At 51.4% G+C, this 19128-nt stretch overlaps 2 protein-coding genes across 4 annotated transcripts in view; one reads left to right on the forward strand and one right to left on the reverse strand.

The window, feature by feature from the left end:
• Positions 1 to 3564, forward strand: part of Bcl9l (BCL9 like) — a 29754-nt gene extending 26190 nt beyond the window's left edge. For all 3 annotated transcript variants that reach the window (XM_076846312.2, XM_077108829.1, XM_076846314.2), the window contains one exon: positions 217 to 3564. In XM_076846312.2, the coding sequence (XP_076702427.1) occupies positions 217 to 1310 (1094 nt within the window). In that variant the 3' untranslated portion in view covers positions 1311 to 3564. The remainder of the gene's footprint in view (positions 1 to 216) is intronic.
• Positions 3496 to 16611, reverse strand: Cxcr5 (C-X-C motif chemokine receptor 5). The gene is made up of 2 exons (XM_076846315.2): positions 16511 to 16611; positions 3496 to 6050 (listed from the first exon to the last, which is right to left on the reverse strand). Exons 1-2 carry the CDS (start codon positions 16565 to 16567, stop codon positions 4983 to 4985), a joined length of 1125 nt encoding a protein of 374 aa, XP_076702430.1. The 5' UTR covers positions 16568 to 16611; the 3' UTR covers positions 3496 to 4982.
• Between the last annotated feature and the right edge of the window lie 2517 nt (positions 16612 to 19128).

Here is a 19128-nt window from a genome sequence, read left to right on the forward strand (position 1 = left end):
AGCACTCAAGTGGTCTTTTCAGCATCCCACAATGTGTCCATGGCAAATGGGGCCAGATCTTGGGCTCTTGGCTTTTAGCTTAAATTTTCCCAGTTCCTTCCCTTGCAACCAAGGGCAGCTGGCCAGTGGTAAAAGGTGGGGAGTGGGGAGAAGGACTGGTTCTGTCTCCCCCAGTTGGTGCACACAGTTCTGACCTCCTTGTCCTCTTTCTTACAGGTATCAGCAACAACCAGCCCAACCAGATGCACCTGAACTCCGCTGCTGCCCAGAGCCCCATGGGCATGAACCTGGCAGGCCAGCAGCCCCTGTCCCATGAGCCCCCACCTACCATGTTGCCCTCTCCCACCCCTCTGGGCTCCAACATTCCACTGCACCCCAATGCACAGGGGACAGGAGGGCCTCCCCAAAACTCAATGATGATGGCTCCAGGGGGCCCAGACTCCCTGAATGCCCCCTGTGGCCCTGTGCCCAGCTCCTCCCAAATGATGCCCTTCCCCCCTCGGCTGCAGCAGCCCCATGGTGCCATGGCCCCTGCTGGGGGTGGGGGCGGGGGACCTGGCCTGCAGCAGCACTACCCTTCAGGCATGCCCCTGCCTCCGGAGGACCTGCCCACCCAGCCGCCGGGCCCCATGCCCCCCCAACAGCATCTAATGGGCAAAGGCATGGCTGGGCGCATGGGAGACGCATACCCACCAGGGGTGCTCCCTGGGGTGGCATCAGTGCTGAACGACCCTGAGCTGAGCGAGGTGATCCGGCCCACCCCGACGGGGATCCCTGAGTTCGACTTGTCAAGGATCATCCCCTCTGAGAAGCCAAGCAGCACCCTCCAGTACTTCCCCAAGAGTGAGAACCAGCCCCCCAAGGCCCAGCCCCCCAATCTGCATCTCATGAACCTGCAGAACATGATGGCGGAACAGACCCCGTCTCGGCCCCCCAACCTCCCGGGCCAGCAGGGCGTCCAACGGGGGCTCAACATGTCCATGTGCCACCCTGGACAGATGTCCTTGCTGGGAAGGACAGGTGTGCCCCCACAGCAGGGCATGGTGCCCCACGGCCTGCACCAGGGGGTCATGTCCCCACCACAAGGCCTCATGACCCAGCAGAATTTCATGCTGATGAAGCAACGGGGTGTGGGGGGCGAGGTCTACAGCCAGCCCCCCCATATGCTCTCCCCACAGGGCTCCCTCATGGGCCCCCCTCCCCAGCAGAACCTCATGGTGTCCCACCCCCTGCGGCAGCGCAGTGTGTCTCTGGACAGCCAGATGGGCTACCTCCCAGCGCCGGGCAGCATGGCCAACCTGCCCTTCTAGTCGTCCCCTTGGGGGCTGAAGCTGGGCAATATTGCAAATATGCTAACCTTAAAAAAGTTTCTTCCCTCCAGTGTTGGGATGGCCTGGGTCCAGGGTTGGGGTGGAGGGGTGGGAAGGGGCTTGTGTGGGGAGTGGCATTTGTGGAAACCAGATGTGCTGGCAGCTTAGGGGGAAGTGGCAGAGTGGGGTGGGGGGTTTGGGATTGGGGTTTGTTCCGTTTCTGCCTCCAGGACTGCCCCTCCCTTCCCTCCCGATTCCTATGGAACCTCTATTTTCCCTCTTTCTCTGCACCACCCCCACTTTCAACTATGCTTTGGGTCTTTGGGGGAGAGGTGAAGGAGAGGAAGGGTCTCCCCTTTTTGTCCCTTTGTGCCGCTTTCTCCTCATTGCCCAAGCTCCACTTCTCTCCTCTCGGTTTCTCTGCTCCTCCCGGTTTTCCTTCTGTCTTTTCCTGCCTCATTTCCTTTCCCTGCTGACGTGGCTGACCCCTTCTCCCAACCCCCTCTGCAGGCGGCTGGCCAGGTGGGCAGGTGCCAGCCGGAGCTGTAAATAGAGCGCTGCGCTTTTGTGCTGGTTTGTGCGTGTGCTGTATTTCTGTGTTTTGATAGAAGTCACACACAAAAAAAACAAAGGATAAAAGAAACCCTTTCCCCTTCTTCAGATGATTGCCCCCTCCATTCCCCTGGACCCAGGGACATGCAGTCCTACACACCCACCCCTCCATTTGCAGTGTCTCTGGGTCCATAAAGGATACCATTTCTGTCCCCTCTCCAAATAGTAAGACAACAAGATGCCCACACCTAAACTGAGGTCACACCACCGAGGCTTCCACCTGGTGAGTCCTAGCAGGGCTGAGACCCCAGGGTGGCAGCCTGTCCGCTGCTGAGTCATTCAGGGAGAATCTTGTGCACGTGTTTTCCCACACCAGTGACATGGCCCCGGCTTCCTGCTGTGGATGTCTGGGTGCCCCTGCTGCTACATCTTAGCCAGAACTTGAAGTCCTTTATCCCCAGTCTGGGATGAAGAAAAGGAAGAAGGGGCAGTATCTGGTGGCCCCCTTGAGTGGAGCCACGGATGAGGTGGTATGATGCCACTGGAACCCATGGCTGCAGTAGCCCTGGGCTAGGTAACCCAGGGTGGGGGGGCCCTGACTCTTCCAGAGGCCACCACCTACTTCTTACCAAAGAAGGAAGGAACAGGGTTTGGCTGAGTCAGTCTGCTCCCCTCCAGCCTCCACCCCCTGAGAATGGAATGGGGGAAGTATTGGAGGGGGCTGGGGAGCATCCTGCCGCCTTGACTCTGCCTGCCCACTTGCTGGCAAGGTTCCTCTGCCCAGGCTCAGGGCTATGGACCAGATCTGTCTATGCCACCCAGGCGCAGCCACTGCCTCCCAACCCCCTCTGCTCTTTCCCAGAAGAGCTCCTTACCCGCCACTGGTCAGAGCTGAAGCCATACATGACTGGGTGTTTAGCCCCCCTTGGTCCCAGGAGTAAAAAACTTCTCCTTTTCTCACTTCCTTTCCTGCCTTGTGAGGTGGCAGGTCAGTTCCCTGGCTGAGGGCATCTATGCCCTGCCTCCAGGGCCAAGGGTCTTTCTAGACAGGGTGTCTTCTACCAGGTCCGGGTCCTTAGCCTTCCTGACCTGCAGGCCTGGCCTCACCTTGGCAGCTGTAACACAAAGGGAATTCACGCCCACTTCTCCCAGTCTGGTGCTGTCCTCTAGGTCCACCATCAGCCAGGTCAAGCGTTGCTTCCTTCTCCGGGGCTGGCTGCAGGCTCCTGACTCCCTTAGCACCTCCCAGGGGCCATGGCCAGGCCCTCTGCATTGGGTAGGGGGGCATCTGTCCATCTGCCCACCCTCCCTCCACCTGGGCCCTATGCCCGGGAGCCCCCACCCCTGTCCCAAGACTGCCCAAACTATCCTTTAAGTGTTTCCTGCTCTGAGGAGAGGGCTCAGACCACAAAGGGCCCTGGGCCCTCCAGGTCCCCTCTTCTCTCACCTCCGCCACTAGCTTCCTAAGGTGAACTCCACAGGTCAGCCTTCTTCCCTCCATCCATGGCCATACCCCCAGCCATTTTGTACCATTATATAAATATATATATATAAATATAAATATATAAATACAATATGTGAAGACATCTTCTTGGTTTTTATTTTGAAACAATTTTTAGGCTTGTTCTGGGGGTCTCTGTGCTGCCTGTACTGTATTGACCTGTTTTATAGGTGCCTTTTTATTAAAAAGAGAAAATTCAGAATCCAATCTTTTGCCTTTTTGCTTCTGTGTCTGGCTCCTCCACTGCCCAGCTTGCTCTTGGATGCTGGGAGAAAAGGGGGGATGCCAGGGCTTCCCCTTCATTCTGTGGTAAGGGCACAGTCCCCCAGGCTATACTTCTGATTTCCAATGGAGGCCTCCAGTGGTCCTGACTGATTTTAGTGGAACTGGGCTATCCAGAGGGTCCCCAGCAAATGCAGGAGTCACTGATCCTCTACCCCAGATAGAGGCTGAGAGGGAGAGTCCAGAGTGAGCGAGGAGTAGCTTCCTCTGGTTCCATCTGACTAGTATCCTCTGAGGGGCTGGGCATGGTTTCCTGGGGCTTGGGGACTTCCCTGCCCAGGTCTGCTTCTCACACTGCCCTGCCTAAGGTGACACCATGGAGTGGGGGGGGGGGGCTGGATGAGATGACTCCAGAGGAACTTTCCAAGGGGCCTCCATTCTTAACTCATGGCTAAGGGTCCCCTCTGCTGTGGCCAGGACCCTCTGCTCTAATTTCCATGGCCCCATTGATTATGATGAGGGAGGCAAGGAAAGAATGAGTCTGCCTCCTTTCATCAGTGCCCAGAGTTCACCAGGACCCTGGATCCTGCCTTCCCTGACCCAGTCTGGGAGCTCTCCACCCACCTCTGTCTGGTCCTGGGGCAGACAAGACAGCTGGCTTTGATTGTCCCTCTCTGGGGGCTTCGGTGGGAGTTTTTCCTTTCTTCCACCAGTCTCCTTTTCTGCTGGCTTGCCTTCTGCTGTTCCTTAGGACACTGGCTAGCTTCCTACTTAGAGTCTGTCCTCTGTAATCCAGGACCCTTTGGCATGGGGCCAACCCAGTGCTGTTTTGGTCACTGTCCGTGATCTAAAGATCAGTCCCAGCTTCCTGCTTGGTCAAGACAGCTGCAGAGTTGATCTGGCAGAATGTCCGAATTAAGGAACTAAGAATTGTTAAGGCCACACTCTGTCACTAGCTGGCCATCTCAGTTTTAATTTCTGCTCATCCCCAGTTCCAGCTTCTCCTGGCTCCATTTGGCATGGGGCATGGGAGGAGAGGTGGGTATCTGTGGCAGTCAGCAGCCCTTAAGAGGATGAGTGTATTCTGGGAGGGGATTGACCTTCCCTGTGGCCAGGGCTTTGGCCAGCTAGGGTGGGAGGTGTGTGGAGTCTTCTCAGCCCAGGGTGATGCAGATGGGTACAGAGACCTTTTGCTTTGCCTTTGATCTGCTTTCCCCTCCCTGGACTCCAGCCTAGCCTCAGGGCTGGTGGAAGAGTGACAGGGATGTCCTAGACAGAAGCTGTCTCCCTGCTGGGAGGTAGCCAATGTAACACTCAGGTCCCCAGCTCCTGTTGGAAGGGACTCCACCGCCACTGCCTTCCCCGAAGAAAGCAGAAACAAAGTAGGGTGCTGGGACCTAGAAGGTGGTGAGGGAGGTGGCATTCTCTGACTCAGACAGACTGCTCTTGCGCCAGCCAGGGAAGAGCTGGCATAGGGAAGCAGGGCCGGTGCAACCCAGCTTGGTCAGAAGTCGAGACAGGTCACTTCGAAACTTCACTCCAGCGAAAGTGTAGAGCATAGGGTTGAGGCAGCAGTGGGCCAGGCCCAGGAACTCGCATATGGTGATGGCCACCGGGAGAGAGCCATTGAGCTCACAGCTGTTGTCCACGGCCTTCAGTCTGGCCAGGGTGTCCAGGAAGATGACAATGTGGTAAGGTGACCAGCAGAGAAAGAAGATGCTTGTCACCAGGATGGCCACTCTGACTGCTTTCTGTCGCTGAGGGCGCCGCTGGGCCTGGCATAGTCTGTGTACCACCCCCACGTAGCACCAACCCATTACCAGCATTGGCAGCAGAAAGCCCCCAACATGGTAGAGGAAGCGGGAGGTAAACCAGGCATTGGTTTCGGCTTGGTTCTCCTGAGGGAAGGTGCAACGTGGCAGGGAGTCATTGCTGTGGGGTTGGCTGACCTTGGCGAAGAGGATCTCCGGCAAAGCGAAGAGGAAGCCTGCCAGCCAGATGGTTGCGCAGGTGATGTGGATGGAGAGGAGGCGGCGGTGACGGTAGGCGTGGACGGCATGAACGATGGCCAGGTAGCGGTCCACAGCGATGCAGGCTAGGAGCAGGCTGCTGCAGTAGAAATTGATCTTGTGCAGAGCAATCACAATTTTGCAGAGGGAGGTTCCCAGGACCCAGCCCACAGAGCCTTCAGCGATAGCAAAGGGCAGGATGAAAACTAGTAGGAGGTCAGCCACCGCCAGGTGGAACAAGAAGGTCTCCGTAGAGCTGCGTGTCTGCCGGTGCCGCTCGAGGATCACCAGCACCAGGATGTTACCCATCAGGCCCAGGAGGAAGATGAGGCTGTAGGCCACAGGCATGAACACAGCCTTGAAGGAAGTCAGTAGGGGCCCCTCAACTGTGGAGCAGAAGTGACTTTCCTGTAGGGGGGTCTCTGTGCTGTCATTGTAGTTGGCAAACTCCTTGTACTGCAAGGACAAGGAGACAGAAGGGTGAGAAACTGAAGACTCCATTTTTCCAGAGGAAGCTAATGATGTGTAGATGTTTTTTTATCCCTTCAGGAGGCTTTTGGCCTATTCTCTCATATGTCCTGCTGATGAAATTCTAATTTTCTTTGGAGTATCCTTGAACAAATCACTTTGTCATTCTAACTTCCTTTTTAAATTCTTATCTATCTATCTACCTACCTACCTATCTATTTATTATGATGCTGGGGACAAAACCTAGGGCCTCATGCATGCTAGGCAAGCACTCTATCACAAAATCACACCCCTGGTCTACAATTTCTGTTATTCATCTGTAAAAGGGATAAATCCCTCACAGGTTGATGATGAGGATGAAAGGAGATACATGCTGTGGATATGCTTTGTAGACTCTAAGGGATTGTGTACCTGTGACTTATTTTTTTATTTATGTGTCCTTAGGTATGGAAGGCTGCAGGCTGGGGGACTGGCATCAGGATTGCCATTTGGAGACTGGATCTAGTTGGGACAAGAAGAAAACTGTTGCAATTCTGAACAGAATTGAGGGCACTGAAACTGGGAATCCCACTGGCAGGGAGGGAGAGTGGGTACTGATGTGATCTGCTGGTTTCTTCTTGATCTCTCCTCCTATTCCTGCCTGTCTTCATTATCATTGAAATTGTGGTAGCGACCTTCCATCTAGTATAATCCACACAAGAAACTCAAGGCATGCCATATGACTCTTATTTTACAGAGGAGTGTTGCTGAAGATCAGGTTTGTTTGAACTCATGTATATCTACCTCTGGAGCCAATGAGCAGCACCACCTGGGCTTGCCTTGAAAGATGCCAGGTGAGGGCAGATGTCCATCCCTAGCAAACTCTCTAGGCGAGATGAGCCCCGGAACAGAAAGCCCAGGGGCAGAAGGAAGTGAAGGAGGCATCAGACCAGGCCCAGGGGAGGGAGGGGGCCTGTTTTAACTGAAGGGGGTGTGCCCACTATGTCTCCGGAAGTTCCCTCCTCCCCATCCTCCTCCTCTCTCCATCAGCCCCCCCACCCCAGCACTCGGGTTGTTTACCAGCTAACCACAGAGGAAGACATGGTGCCTGTTTTCATACCTTTCACTCACAGCTGCCCCTGCACCTGCTTCTCCTCACCTCCCAGATCTGTTCTTCCCACCCTCCCCATCAACCCCCATCCCCGTGCAATGCAAAACCAATGATACCCAACTTTGTGTGTGTGTGTGTGTGTGTGTGGTATTGGAGATTGAGTGCAGGGGTGCTCTACCATTAGGTTACATCCCCAGCCCTTTTATTTATTTATTTTACTTTGAAACAGGGTCTCCTTAAATTGCCAAGGCTGGCCTCAAATTTGTGACCCTCCTGCCTCAGCCTTCCAAATAGCTGGGACTGCAGTCATACACCACCGTGCCTGGCACAATGCCCAACTTATGTGGGTTCTAAAGACAGTTCTATAAATGATCAGCCCCAGGGAGGAAGAGGTGGGTGGAGTACTCTGTCCTCTCTCTGGGTGGTCTCACTCAGCCCCCTTTCACGGGGGAAGGGTCTTCCACAAACAGTGGGTCATTCACTGGCTGCCACAGGACTTTCTTGCCACACAGAAGCCCCGAAATGGTTCACACCCTCACTCCCAGTGGTGGGAGAGCCCATTCCCCACTTGGGTCTTTCCTTCTGGTCCCTGGAGAAGATGACTCCATGAGAAGGGGATGGGGAGATACACAGTGATGCAATGGCAAAGCCATCTACCACACCCCCCAGCATTGCCCTCTTGTATCGCCTCAGTCCAGCCTTTCTTCACCCTATTGTTCAGGACTGCCATCTCTCCACGGGTCCCTTTCCTGCCAACTTCTCCACTTCTGTCCACTTCCTGCATGGAGGACAGGGTGAGTCTTCTAACACATAAATCCCAACTGAGTGGCACATGCCCATAGTCCAGCTACTCTGGAAGCTAAGTTGGGAGAATTACTTGAGCCCACGAATTTGAGACCAGCTTGAGCAACATAGTCTCAAAAGGAAAACAACAGCAAAGAAGCCCTCCACAAATCTCATCACATCAGTGTCCTGCTTAAAGTCCCTTCCTGGTTCTCTGCCACCTGTAAGCAGTGTTTGTTTCATTTTGTCTTTATCTATTTTTTTTTTTCAATTTCACATTTAATAGCAAGGCCATGATAAGAAAAAGGCTTTTTTTTTTTTTTTTTTTTGGTGCCGTGGATTGAACCCAGGGCCTTGTGTATGCAAGGCAAGCACTCTACCTTCTGAGCTATATCCACAGCCCAGAAAAAGGCAGTTTTGTGATAAGGTTCATCAGGAGAAGAATGGAGTAAGTGGAACTCCTTGCATTCACAACAAAGACAGTGCGTACTTGAAAGAAATGAGGCTTCTTGGCAGGTCTCCTTGGCAGGGAAAGATGTTCAATATACATTGCTAAATTTCAGAATCAGTTTCAGTCATTCCACACAACATGATTCTGTAGACTTAGCAAGTGCCCTTGATTATATATAGAATGGTTCATTGGAGTCGAGGATCCAGGTTCTCCTTCTTGCCTTTGAACCAGAACTCTTCAATCTTTTTTTTTTTTTGGGGGGGGTGGGTAGGGGGATATCAGGGATAGAACTCAGGGGCACTCAACTACTGAGCCACATCCTCAGCCCTATTTTGGATTTTATTACAGGGTCTCATTGAGTTGATTAGCAGATTGCCATTGCTGAGGCTAGTTATGAATTTGCAATCCTCCTGCCTCAACTTTCCAAGCTGCTGGGATTACAGGCTTGCACCAACACACCCAGCTGGAGCTCTTTATTCTTTATTTATTTACTTTTTTGGGGGTACTGGGGATTGAACCCAGGGCCTTGTGCATGTGAGGCAAGCACTCTACCAAGTGAGCTATATTCCTAGCTCTCGAGCTGTTCACTCTTGACTGTGTGGTCAAAAACACATAGTTTTTTGTTTTTTTTTTAACTTTGTTTTGTTTATTTATTTTTTTTAATGTGGTGCTGAGGATCGAACCCAGCGCTTCACACGTGTGAGGCAAGCGCTCTGCCACTGAGCTACAACTCCAACCCCCAACACATAGTTTTTTGTTTAAGGAAATTGTTCTATTTTCATTTGCAAGTCATGGACCTCTAGGGTGAGATCTAAACTCCTTTGAGGGCCTTTAAATGCCTCCAAAATGTATATCCCTCTGATCTGTCAAACCTTATCTTCCACGTTACTGTATTAAGCACTCTGTGCTTCAAGGATACCATTCTACCAGCTGCCGTTCCCAACACCCCACCTGCTCCTTCTCCCAAACCTTTGCTCAAACTCCTGCTTTGGCCCAGCAGGCCTGTCTCCTCAAGTTTGCCTACATAATTCCTGCCCTTCCTTCAAGATCCAACCTCCTACATATAGCCTTCTTAGCTCCTTCCACAAAATTACAGCCTGGCTTGGGGTCAACAGGACTTAGTCTGCTTTTATATTCTGCAGTTCTTGCCTCTTGCATCTATCTAGGGTTCTTTTGCCTTCTTGGGAATTGTTTTCAAGAGTCATTTAATATGACCCATTGGCCTCTTACTGCAATTTAACAGGAGGTCAAGGGGAAACAGAGGTGAGCTGTCCCCCTGCTGAGCACAGGCTTCAGGCAGGGAGGGGAAATGCAGAGGTTGAGGCAGTTAGTGGGGCTGGACTCCACCTATCTGGGCAGTGGCTGGAGCCTGGCTGCCCCATAGTTCAGGGTAGGGCACAGGACCAGCCAGCCTATCTGGCCCACAGGCTCAACTTCTCACCTGCCCTTCAGAGTATCTAGGCTGATTGGTTATTGACTATTAAAGTCAACACGTGGAACATCTCTCCAGGGACCCCATCTCCAGAGAACCCAAGTTTGTGGGAAGTGGTCTCTTCCTCCTTGACAATAGGTATTGGTTTTGCAAAGTGCCCAGAAAGAGTGGAAGATGGGAGGAAGCTGGTTTGAGGGGTATTGGAAGTTGGTAGTACATATCAGCGAGAGGTGTCAAACAGACATTTTGGGGGTTTGTGAGTGACATGTGTTAAAGCCACTTCTCATACACAGGAGTTCTCATTGCTCCCCCCACCCAAAAAACAAAACAAAACAAAAAAACCCTTAGTAATGCAAGGTTGGCTCTGCCCCTGGTGGAAAGAGATGAGGAGTCAGGAATCCCGAATGCTGTGGGGCCTATACTTCTTACCAGAGCGCTCGTGACTTACAACAGAGGGAGCGCAGGGTGGGCAGCTGCATGACAGGCTCACTCACTCTTTGCCATAAGAAGCAGCAGAAACCCAAGGCTCTCGTGCCCACTCTGATGGCAACAGACACCCTGTTTGGACACAGACGGGGGCCCATTTGGGGCCATAGCAGCATGTGGCACCAACAGGCACCCACCAGACCACAACCAACACACAGACCAGGAACCCCTGCCCCAGAGAAGGCAAGAAAACACGGAAACTGCAGTGAAGCTGGGCACAGAGCTGGGAATCTAGTTAGAAAATTGCCTTGAGTACTGGGGCAGGGTGGGGCTAGGGTAGCATCTGGTAGTAGGGTGGGGTAGGGAAGGTGGGGTGCAGAGATTCAAAGTACTTGGCCCAAGGTGGGGTCCACAAATGTTCCTCTTCTCCTTCCCTCCATGTAGGACCCAGGCCCCTCCCTGGCAATTAAGATCTCCAAACCCCGTGTGACTTCTGTGAATAATGAGGCCACCTTAGTGCCCTGGGCTGGCCAGGATCTGCTGGCTCAGATTCTCTGTCAGCAGGTATTGCAGGGTGAGGCTGGTGGTCTAGGGCATTCCTCAGGGATCTACCCTGGACTCTCTCCTCCTTAGCACTCTCAGTCCTGCCTGGAATGGAGACAGGGCTGGGGGATACTTTAAACGATGCAGAGTTCTCCATGAGCTGGCATCACAGGCCCAAAGTAATCAGGGGGGATTGCATGAGTGAAAATAGAAACGGGTGTGGTGGCAGAGGCCTTTAATCCCAGCAGCTCAGGAGGCTGAGGCAGGAGGATCGCAAGTTCAAAGTCAGGCTCAGTAATTTAGCGAGTTCCTAAACAATTTTGCAAGACTCTGTAAATGAAAATGGCTGATACTAGTGGGTTCAATCCCTGGTACCAAAACAAATAAAAACTCTAGTTTTTCTAAAAACAAACAAAACAGAAAAACCTAAGAAGAACCCCCCCAAAAAAAAATAAATAAGAGGAGAGAGACAAAGCATCAACTGTCCAGGGAAAAGCGAGGGAAGAGCTGGTCACAACAGTTCGTGAGAAAAAAGACTTGGGAGTTTGTGGACTGAAAGCTTAAAATGAGTCACTAGAGTGATGTGGCTGACAGCAAGGTAACGTCATCTCTAGGTGAACAGAAGCCTCTGATGGCAAGCCTTTGGTTGGTCTGGACAAGGGATGAGGTAGTCACTTTGCTGAGGGGTTTAGAAGACTGTCCTGGAAGGAAGTTTTCGGGTTCCAGGGGTGTAGAGTCTGGGAAAGAGAACACTGGAGTCCATGAGAGCTGTCTTCAAGAATTAGAACGAGCCCCCGTGGTCAAGAAGGCAGGGATGGACCCTGGTGTGAGCTTCCAGGGGGGCAGGTAGGAGGAATGGGCTGAAGTTAAGGGGTGGAATTTCCGTCAAAGGAGGGATAACTTTCCAATGGCAAAATTATCTAACACTGGGAAGGAGCCCTTGTGAGTGATAAATGTTTAAGTGCAAGTTCGTGGGAAGAAATTCCTGCCTGCCCTGGGAAGGAGGAGACTGGATGTGGTCTTCAGCTGCCTAATGCACCCAGCTCCTGTTCTGGGCTCCTGGCTCCCAGCTCGCAGCTCCCTGATCCCATTCTGATTCTCCCATCCCTTGCCCAGGACTAGTGGTTCTCAGCATGATCTTCCCCCACTCAGTACCAGGAGTCATTTCTCCCCCAGCCTGTCCTGCAACCAGTGAATTTCCCAGCCCTGAGGAGGGGACAGGACTACCCACCAAGCACATGGCCCCCCCAGGCCCAACCTCAGGACTCCAAAGACTGAGTCACCCTGGGCTAGGGAGGCATCTACACACAGAAGCTGATGGGTCATAGCTGTGGCCATGAGGACCACACGTGTCTCTGCACGGACATCCCAGCAGTCAAGAGCTGGGAGTGGAGCAGCCAGGGCCTCTGTCGTTTCATCTTTCAGCTGTGTGAAGGCCCAGGGGTCTGGAGGAGTGAGATTGGGCTCCTGGTGTGGATGTAGGTTTGCACCTCTTGCCCCACTCTTCTTCCTAAAGGCCCACACTCTGAAGACCATCTGAAACTCTTGCGGGTCATTTGTTCCAGCTCCTCCTTTTCTCTCTACCCCTCTTTCAGGAGCAAGCAGTCAGACCCCTCTTTCATCTCTCTACCCAAGGGTTTTGGCCCTTAAGAGTGTGGCACTGCTCTGGCAGTGGTTTTGGGGAGACTTTAAGCTACTTTCACCTCTGCATTGAATCTTTAGATTTAAAGGGATCCCCACTTTGCACCTCAATATCAGATTGCATTTTAGGGACTGCAAAGCACCTGCAGACATGTCTCCTAGCAAGTTCTTAAAACCATATCCTGGAATAGTATTGATTTGAACTATTTCACCCCCCCATTCCTGAAAGAATACTCATTTTTGTGTTCTGATTCTCCATTTCAAATACATGGCTACTTTTTTCTTTCTTTTTTTTTATGGACAAATACCTTTATTTTGTTGATTTAATTTTAGGTGGTGCTGAGGATAGAACCCAGTGCCTCACACGTGCGAGGCAAGCGCTTTACTGCTGAGCCACAATCCCAGCCCCACATGGCTACTTTGCAAGGCTATCCTGCCAAGAGTGGGGTCAGATCCAGTTTGTGACACCAAGGAAGGCAAGAGAAACTGACAGAATCTCTGTGGTCTGTGTGCCTGAACCTAGATTCCCCCCAGTGCTGATCCCTTCCAGGATGGCCTCAGGCCTCTCCCTCATTTCTGACCCCTACAGCTACCCTGCAGTTGGGCCTTCCACTGGGTTCCTCTGGGACTTTTGAGCTGGTTGCTGTGGGGGGATCCTTCCCTGCCCCTAGGTAAAGCCCAGAAAAGCCTGAGCTGGTTTTGGTTCCTCTTCTTCTCACCTCTTGGGTGAAATGTGACAGTGCATGTGGACTGGATTTGTAGTCTGTGATGCTCTGGTCACACTGAGGTCATGGTTGGTGGTGATGGGGTCAGGTAAAACCAGGTTCTGGGGCTTAGACCAGCCTCCCCCTGCTCTATGGCAGTTGGCTGGTATGTAGGGCAGGGCTGGAGGTATAGTTCATGACCAGCCCAGGTCCTGGTTCTACCCAGAGGCAGTGCTTTCTCCAATAAAGCTTCCTCTAGACAGGATCTTCTGTCTATCTAGACCTGTCTAGACCTACCTTCCCAACAAGGTGGTTCCCTGGCATGTCCACCCTGAGGTCTTGGCTCCTTCTTTCCAGTTCTTAGCCACCTAGATTTTTTTTTCTGTTTGTATCCTTCATTTATGAAAATTAACAGCCCACCTGAGGAAAGCAGGCATTTCATTTTATTTTTTGCAGTACTGGAGATTAAACCCAAGAGCACTCTACCACTGAGCTGCATCCTAAGTCCTTTTCATTTTTTATTTTGAGGTTTCACTAAGTTGTGGAGGCTGGCCTCGAACTTGTGATCCTCCTGCCTCAACCTTCCAAATTGCTGGGATCACAGGCTTGCACCACTGTGCCTGGATGAAAGTAGGCAGTTTAAATGGTCAGAGTTGATCTTAGAATTCAAGAGCAGGAAGGGAACACAGGATGGCCAGTCCTTGGTTTATGGACAAGAAACCCAGTTCCAACCCCAACACTGAAGTGTAGAACCAAATAATCTGGAAAAATGGACCAGTACTTAGTTTGGACAAAGGCAGGGAGGGGAGTAGGAAGCAAAAGGAATAGAAGAAACTGGACGGATTCCAGAGGGAAATGTGAGCTAAGGATTCAACCGTACCATAAGTCAACAAATATTTTCTGGGGCCAGGTGTGGTGGCACATGCCTGTAATCCCAGCAGTTTGGGAGGCTGAGGCAGGAGGATCACAAGTTCAAAGCCAGCCTCAGCAACTTAGGAAGGTCTTAAGCAACTTAGCAAGACCTCATCTCAAAATCAAAAAGGGCTGGGGGTGTGGCTCAGTGGTTAAGTGCCCCTGGGTTCAATCCCTGGTACCAAAAAATATTTACTGCAGCAAAGGGTGGCTCAGTTGACTCAGTTGTTGTGGTTTAGTATACACAAGGCCCTGGGTTCCATCCTCAGTTCTATAAAAAAACACAAACTCAAAGCAACTGTTTAAGAAGGCACTCCCGCAGGACCCTTCTGCCTGTTCTTCCAGCCCAGAGCCTCTGTGCTATGACGCTGCTAAGGACATTTCACTGAGCAGTGCTGCTCAGGGCCCTGCAGGGAGACTAGGCTGGAGGGGGACGGTCTGCATTCCCAAAGGGACAAGAGTCCTGGAGAGAGAGTATTCAGGAGGTAGGTGAAGAAGGGAGGGGGCACTGGTGGTGGCTGATTGAAGAAAGGCTCCAGAGCCTGCAGGGTTTCAGGACTCCTGGGCTCTTGGCTAGACCCTGATTGAGGGGTCCAAGTACATTCAGATGCCTGGATGAGGACCACCGGCTTAAGGTGTAGCATGAAGCAAGTTGCCAGGTCTCCCTCCTTGGGATGGAGCTTTTCTTCACGACATGGAACGTGCCCGGTTATCCCCCTGCCACCACCTGCCTCTAGTAGGTCACGCAGTGAAGTGAGGTGTGCAGTTAGGGGAAACTTTTGAGGTTTCTCAGAAGCCAGGAACGGCCAGATCTCCAGGTGGTTATTAAAACATCCAACTGGGTCAGGGCTTGTGGACAGCTTGAAGCTTCGGGTAGAGGACACCAGGCAGCCTGTGAGGTGTGGCCAGTGGCCGGCCTGGGGCCGGGGCAGGAGCACATTGCCTTGGAGGGCAGTGAGGTTGTAGGTTGATCTGGGGCACAGCCCAGACCTGTGGTTAGACTCAGGGCCGGCTGCGTTGGTGTGCCTCTGGGCAGTCACAGAGAGCCTGAGCTTAGAAGGAGCTCTCACTTGGCTCTGCTGTTGCTATCCTGAAATTACTAACACTTTTTCAACAAGGGGCCCTGCATTTGCATCTGGCATTGGACTCGAGAAGTCATCAGCAGGACCTGATTAATAGATGGGTTAGTTACACATCTGTTTTAACTGGTTAGATCCCAGAGACCAGGCTTAGTGTAAAGAACCTTTCCCTTCGCTTCACTTCTGCCATGTCCCACTGACACTTCCCAGCCTGTGACCTGGGCAAGAAGAGAGGCAGCCTTTTCCAAGCAACTCTGGGATCACAGTGGGTAGAGTTATAAAAGGAGGGAACTGAACACCTGCTTAGGGTGAACTTAAGGTCAGGAGCCAGGGTCTGAATCCTCTACGACCTAGGCCAGAGTGCTGCTCAGAGTAAAGCCCTGAAACCAGGGATGGCCAAAGACCAAGACGAAGTTTCCAAGAAACCTTCTTAATCAGTCCTCTGCTGCCTGCATACCAGATCCCTCCTTGGGGGTCCTCCGGTCGAGCCACTTCCCACATACATCCTTCAGGAGTCCAGTGACAACCAAGTCAACTGAACCATGATGCTTCATTGTAGAGACTCAAGTGTGCCAGACCCTTTTATTGTGTGTGGTACCAGGGACCATTTTTTTAGCCCACCCTAGAAACCCTTCCAAGAATACCTTACCTCTAGAGATTCCAGTTCTTTGCAGAAGGCTACAACATGCTCTATAAGACATTTATAGGATTCACATAGGGCTCTCTCCCCAACTCTGCAACCCCTGTTCCCCAACTCTGGCCCCGGGGATCCTCTCCCTTGCTACCATCTGGTCTCATGCTTCCTCGGGTCTAGAACATAATCATTGTCTCATAGATTCCAAAGGTTACTTTCTTCTTGGCTGGGCCATAAGCCATTTGAGGGCAAAGATTAAGTCTTCCACTTCTCCATCCAACATAGAATGTCATGCCCTGATGATATAATCATATAGCAAGAGATGAACAGCTCTACATTGATTGATTGATTGTATAGCAGTGCCAGCCTCCCAACACAAGGACAACCTCCAAAGTGCTTTCCTGTCTAGTCTCTTCTTCCAGCCCAAAGAGGTGAGGGGAGGATTTGGTATTAAGAATGGAGAGGCAGAGTCCTGGGTTCCTGGTCATATAGCAAGTCAGGGGAAGCTGCCGGGCCTGGACCTGGGTCTTCCAACTCCTTCTAAAAGATGACCCTCAAGGGCAGCAAGTTTACTTATCCACTGGAATGGGAAATAAAACCTTAAAAGGCAAGAGCTGATGGACCTGTCTAGATTCTGTAGATCTACAGTAGAAGGGGACTCCCAAGTTGTCCTCTCTCCCTTAGACTCTGGCATAGAATATTTAGAATTCCAAGTAGGGCCTGGGCAACAGAGAGCAGCCTGCCCCTACTCACCAGGTCTCCCAGGTTGTAGTTTGTGAAGTCCATGTCAAGGGCCAGGGGGTAGTTCATGGCTGCAGCTGTGCGTCACCACGCTGGTCACTGACTGATGCTGAGAGGCTCTGCGTCTGGTGCCTATGGAGAGGTGGCAGGCGTCAGCTGCAAATTTAAACAAATGACTCGCACGCAGTCTCCTGGGGCTGCCTACGGCCCGCTGCCTGCCTCACCACTCACCAATCATCTTTTTTTTTTTTTCCACTGGGTCTTTTCTGTTTTTTTGAATAAAAAGGGAAAATCCCCCACAGCACCAGTGCTCATCAAGCATTTCAACGTCTTTCCTGGCAACTGTAGTCTCAACTGGGGCTTGGGACTGGCGAGAAGGCTGTCTCTCGCTTCTGTCCCTGCACCTCTGAAGCGACTTGTGCCTTGTGTCAAAAACCACAGCTGACAAGGGAAACTCCCCAAGGAAAAGCAATAGGAGAAGCGACCTCCAACCACCTGTCCTCCAAGCCACCTCTAGCCCCTTTTCACCTTTCTTACCACCATGGTGACCAACCATCTCTGCTTGCCCAGGACTGAAAGCCCCTTGTCCTGGGGAACCCCTGAGTCCTGGGCAAACCAGGGCACTCAGTGAACCTACATGCCACCATCCTTTTGGCCAGTCAGGGGCAAACACCCTTCTCTTGCCAGCTCAAGTTTGGAAGAGATGGTTAGGATTTTTCAAAAGGAACAACCCTAAAACAGTATTGGAAGGCAAAGATGAAATTACCAAAGGAAAGCACAGCTTCAACATAGTCACGGGGTCATTTTCTGATTCTCAAATAACCATGTTCTACCTATGGATGAACTTGGTTGGCATATAAATCATTAACATCATAGCCTATCTGGCTTGGGAGCACGTCAGAGTTCAATCCCTGGGTGTTCTTCAAGAGGACCCTGTGGCCCAGAGAGGGGGAGTAACTTACCCAGGATCCTGCAGCTAACCAGCGGCAGAGCTGAGACTGTAGTTCCAACTCCACGCTCAGCACTTCTCTGCTCCACAAGCTGCTCTGAAAGGCTCCAGGAAACCCTGGCTCTGCCCTGCTGCGGGCCTGGGCCTCTTCTTCTGTGGAGCTCCTTTATTGACATGGATCCATTTTCCCTCCAGGTCTCTTTTTTTGTGGTTTTTCTTCCATGAGAGGGTCCTCAAGCATGGATGTGTTGGTTCACAATGGTGTAAAAATGATGTCTGCTCCCAGAGGGACCTGCACAGGGTATACTGTTTCTTTGTGCCCCCTTATTATCACCCTCTTCCAGCCAAATCTCATTGAGATCCTACCTTTTCCACCCTCTCCTCCATGTTCATCATTCCCTTTTCTTGCTTACACTCCTTGTTTCTGGTCCCACCTCACCCGCAACATATGCGTCTTTTTCAGGTTTCGGTGGTGTAATTTTTAGCTTCTGTGCTGTCTGCGGGTTGTTCTCCTTCCCTTCTCCATTCACTCCCCTCAAAAACTGCTTTACAAGCCCAGGGTGGTGGTGCATGCCTACAATTCCTGTGATTTGGCTGGCTGAGGCAGGAGGACCACAAGTTCAAGGCCAGCCTTAGCAACTTAGTAAGACCCTGTTGCAAAATAAAAAATGAAAAGGGGTTCAATGGGAAAGCACCCCTGGGTTCAATCCCCAGGACAAAAAAAAAAAAAAAACAGAAAGAAACTGCTTTTGAGGAGTAAGAATACTAGAACAAGGGGTCAATGATCCTCTCCAGAACTTCCTGTCCTAAAACCTGATGGGAGGAAGTGCCTCCAAGTTTCCAGGGTCCTAAGCTTTCTGGGCCTCCTCATCCTGTCGACACCAGGCTCCTGCCCCTCCAGAACATCAGCATATTCAACATAGCTTTTGCTACTGTAAGTACATAGATCAGGAAGGACGCAGCATAGAGACTCATGGAATCGAAAGGGACTTTCGATTTGAAGGACAAATCAGACCATCTTCACGCCACCCCCACCTCAGCAAATATAAGATTCTTGTCACTGCGTCCTCACCAGATGATCACTCAGTATAGGACAAACATCACAGGGAGGGGGTGAGAAATTTGCTCCTTTCAAGAGATATGATTCAGTGTAGGATGGTTGAATGATTAGAAACTTATTCCTCAAGCTGAGTCAAAATTTGTCTTCCTGTAACTCCTCCCCAGGGGTCTTGGCTGTGCCTTGGTCCAGATCATAAAGCTCCTCTTCCAATAAGTGCCTCTGAAGACAGATATCACATGCCTGTGAATCTTCTCAGTCCCCCAAAACCCCCCTCCCAACTGCCTTCAACTGTTCTTCAAACACTTGGTTTCTAGGCTCCTCGTCAGCCTATTCTTTGGTCTCTGAGTGACTGCTGGGTCATGGTCCAGATATCCTCTAAGACAAACTCTAGGAAGGTATAGGTTTCCTTGTTAAGACTCCATATTTATATAACTGCAATTCACATGATTTTTTTCTGTGGGTTCCCGCTCCCCTTGACAACAATGTCAATGGCTCTCATTTGTGTGGTTTTAGCTCATTGTTTCAGAGGGAGACTTTTATGACCTTGATTCAGTCATCTGGTGATGTGATGACAGCATACAAAAGATATCTTTGGTCCATCCAAGTCCTAATAGAAAACAT

The sequence above is a fragment of the Callospermophilus lateralis genome, chromosome 2 (genome assembly GCF_048772815.1).
Source record: "Callospermophilus lateralis isolate mCalLat2 chromosome 2, mCalLat2.hap1, whole genome shotgun sequence".
Lineage (NCBI taxonomy): Eukaryota > Metazoa > Chordata > Mammalia > Rodentia > Sciuridae > Callospermophilus > Callospermophilus lateralis.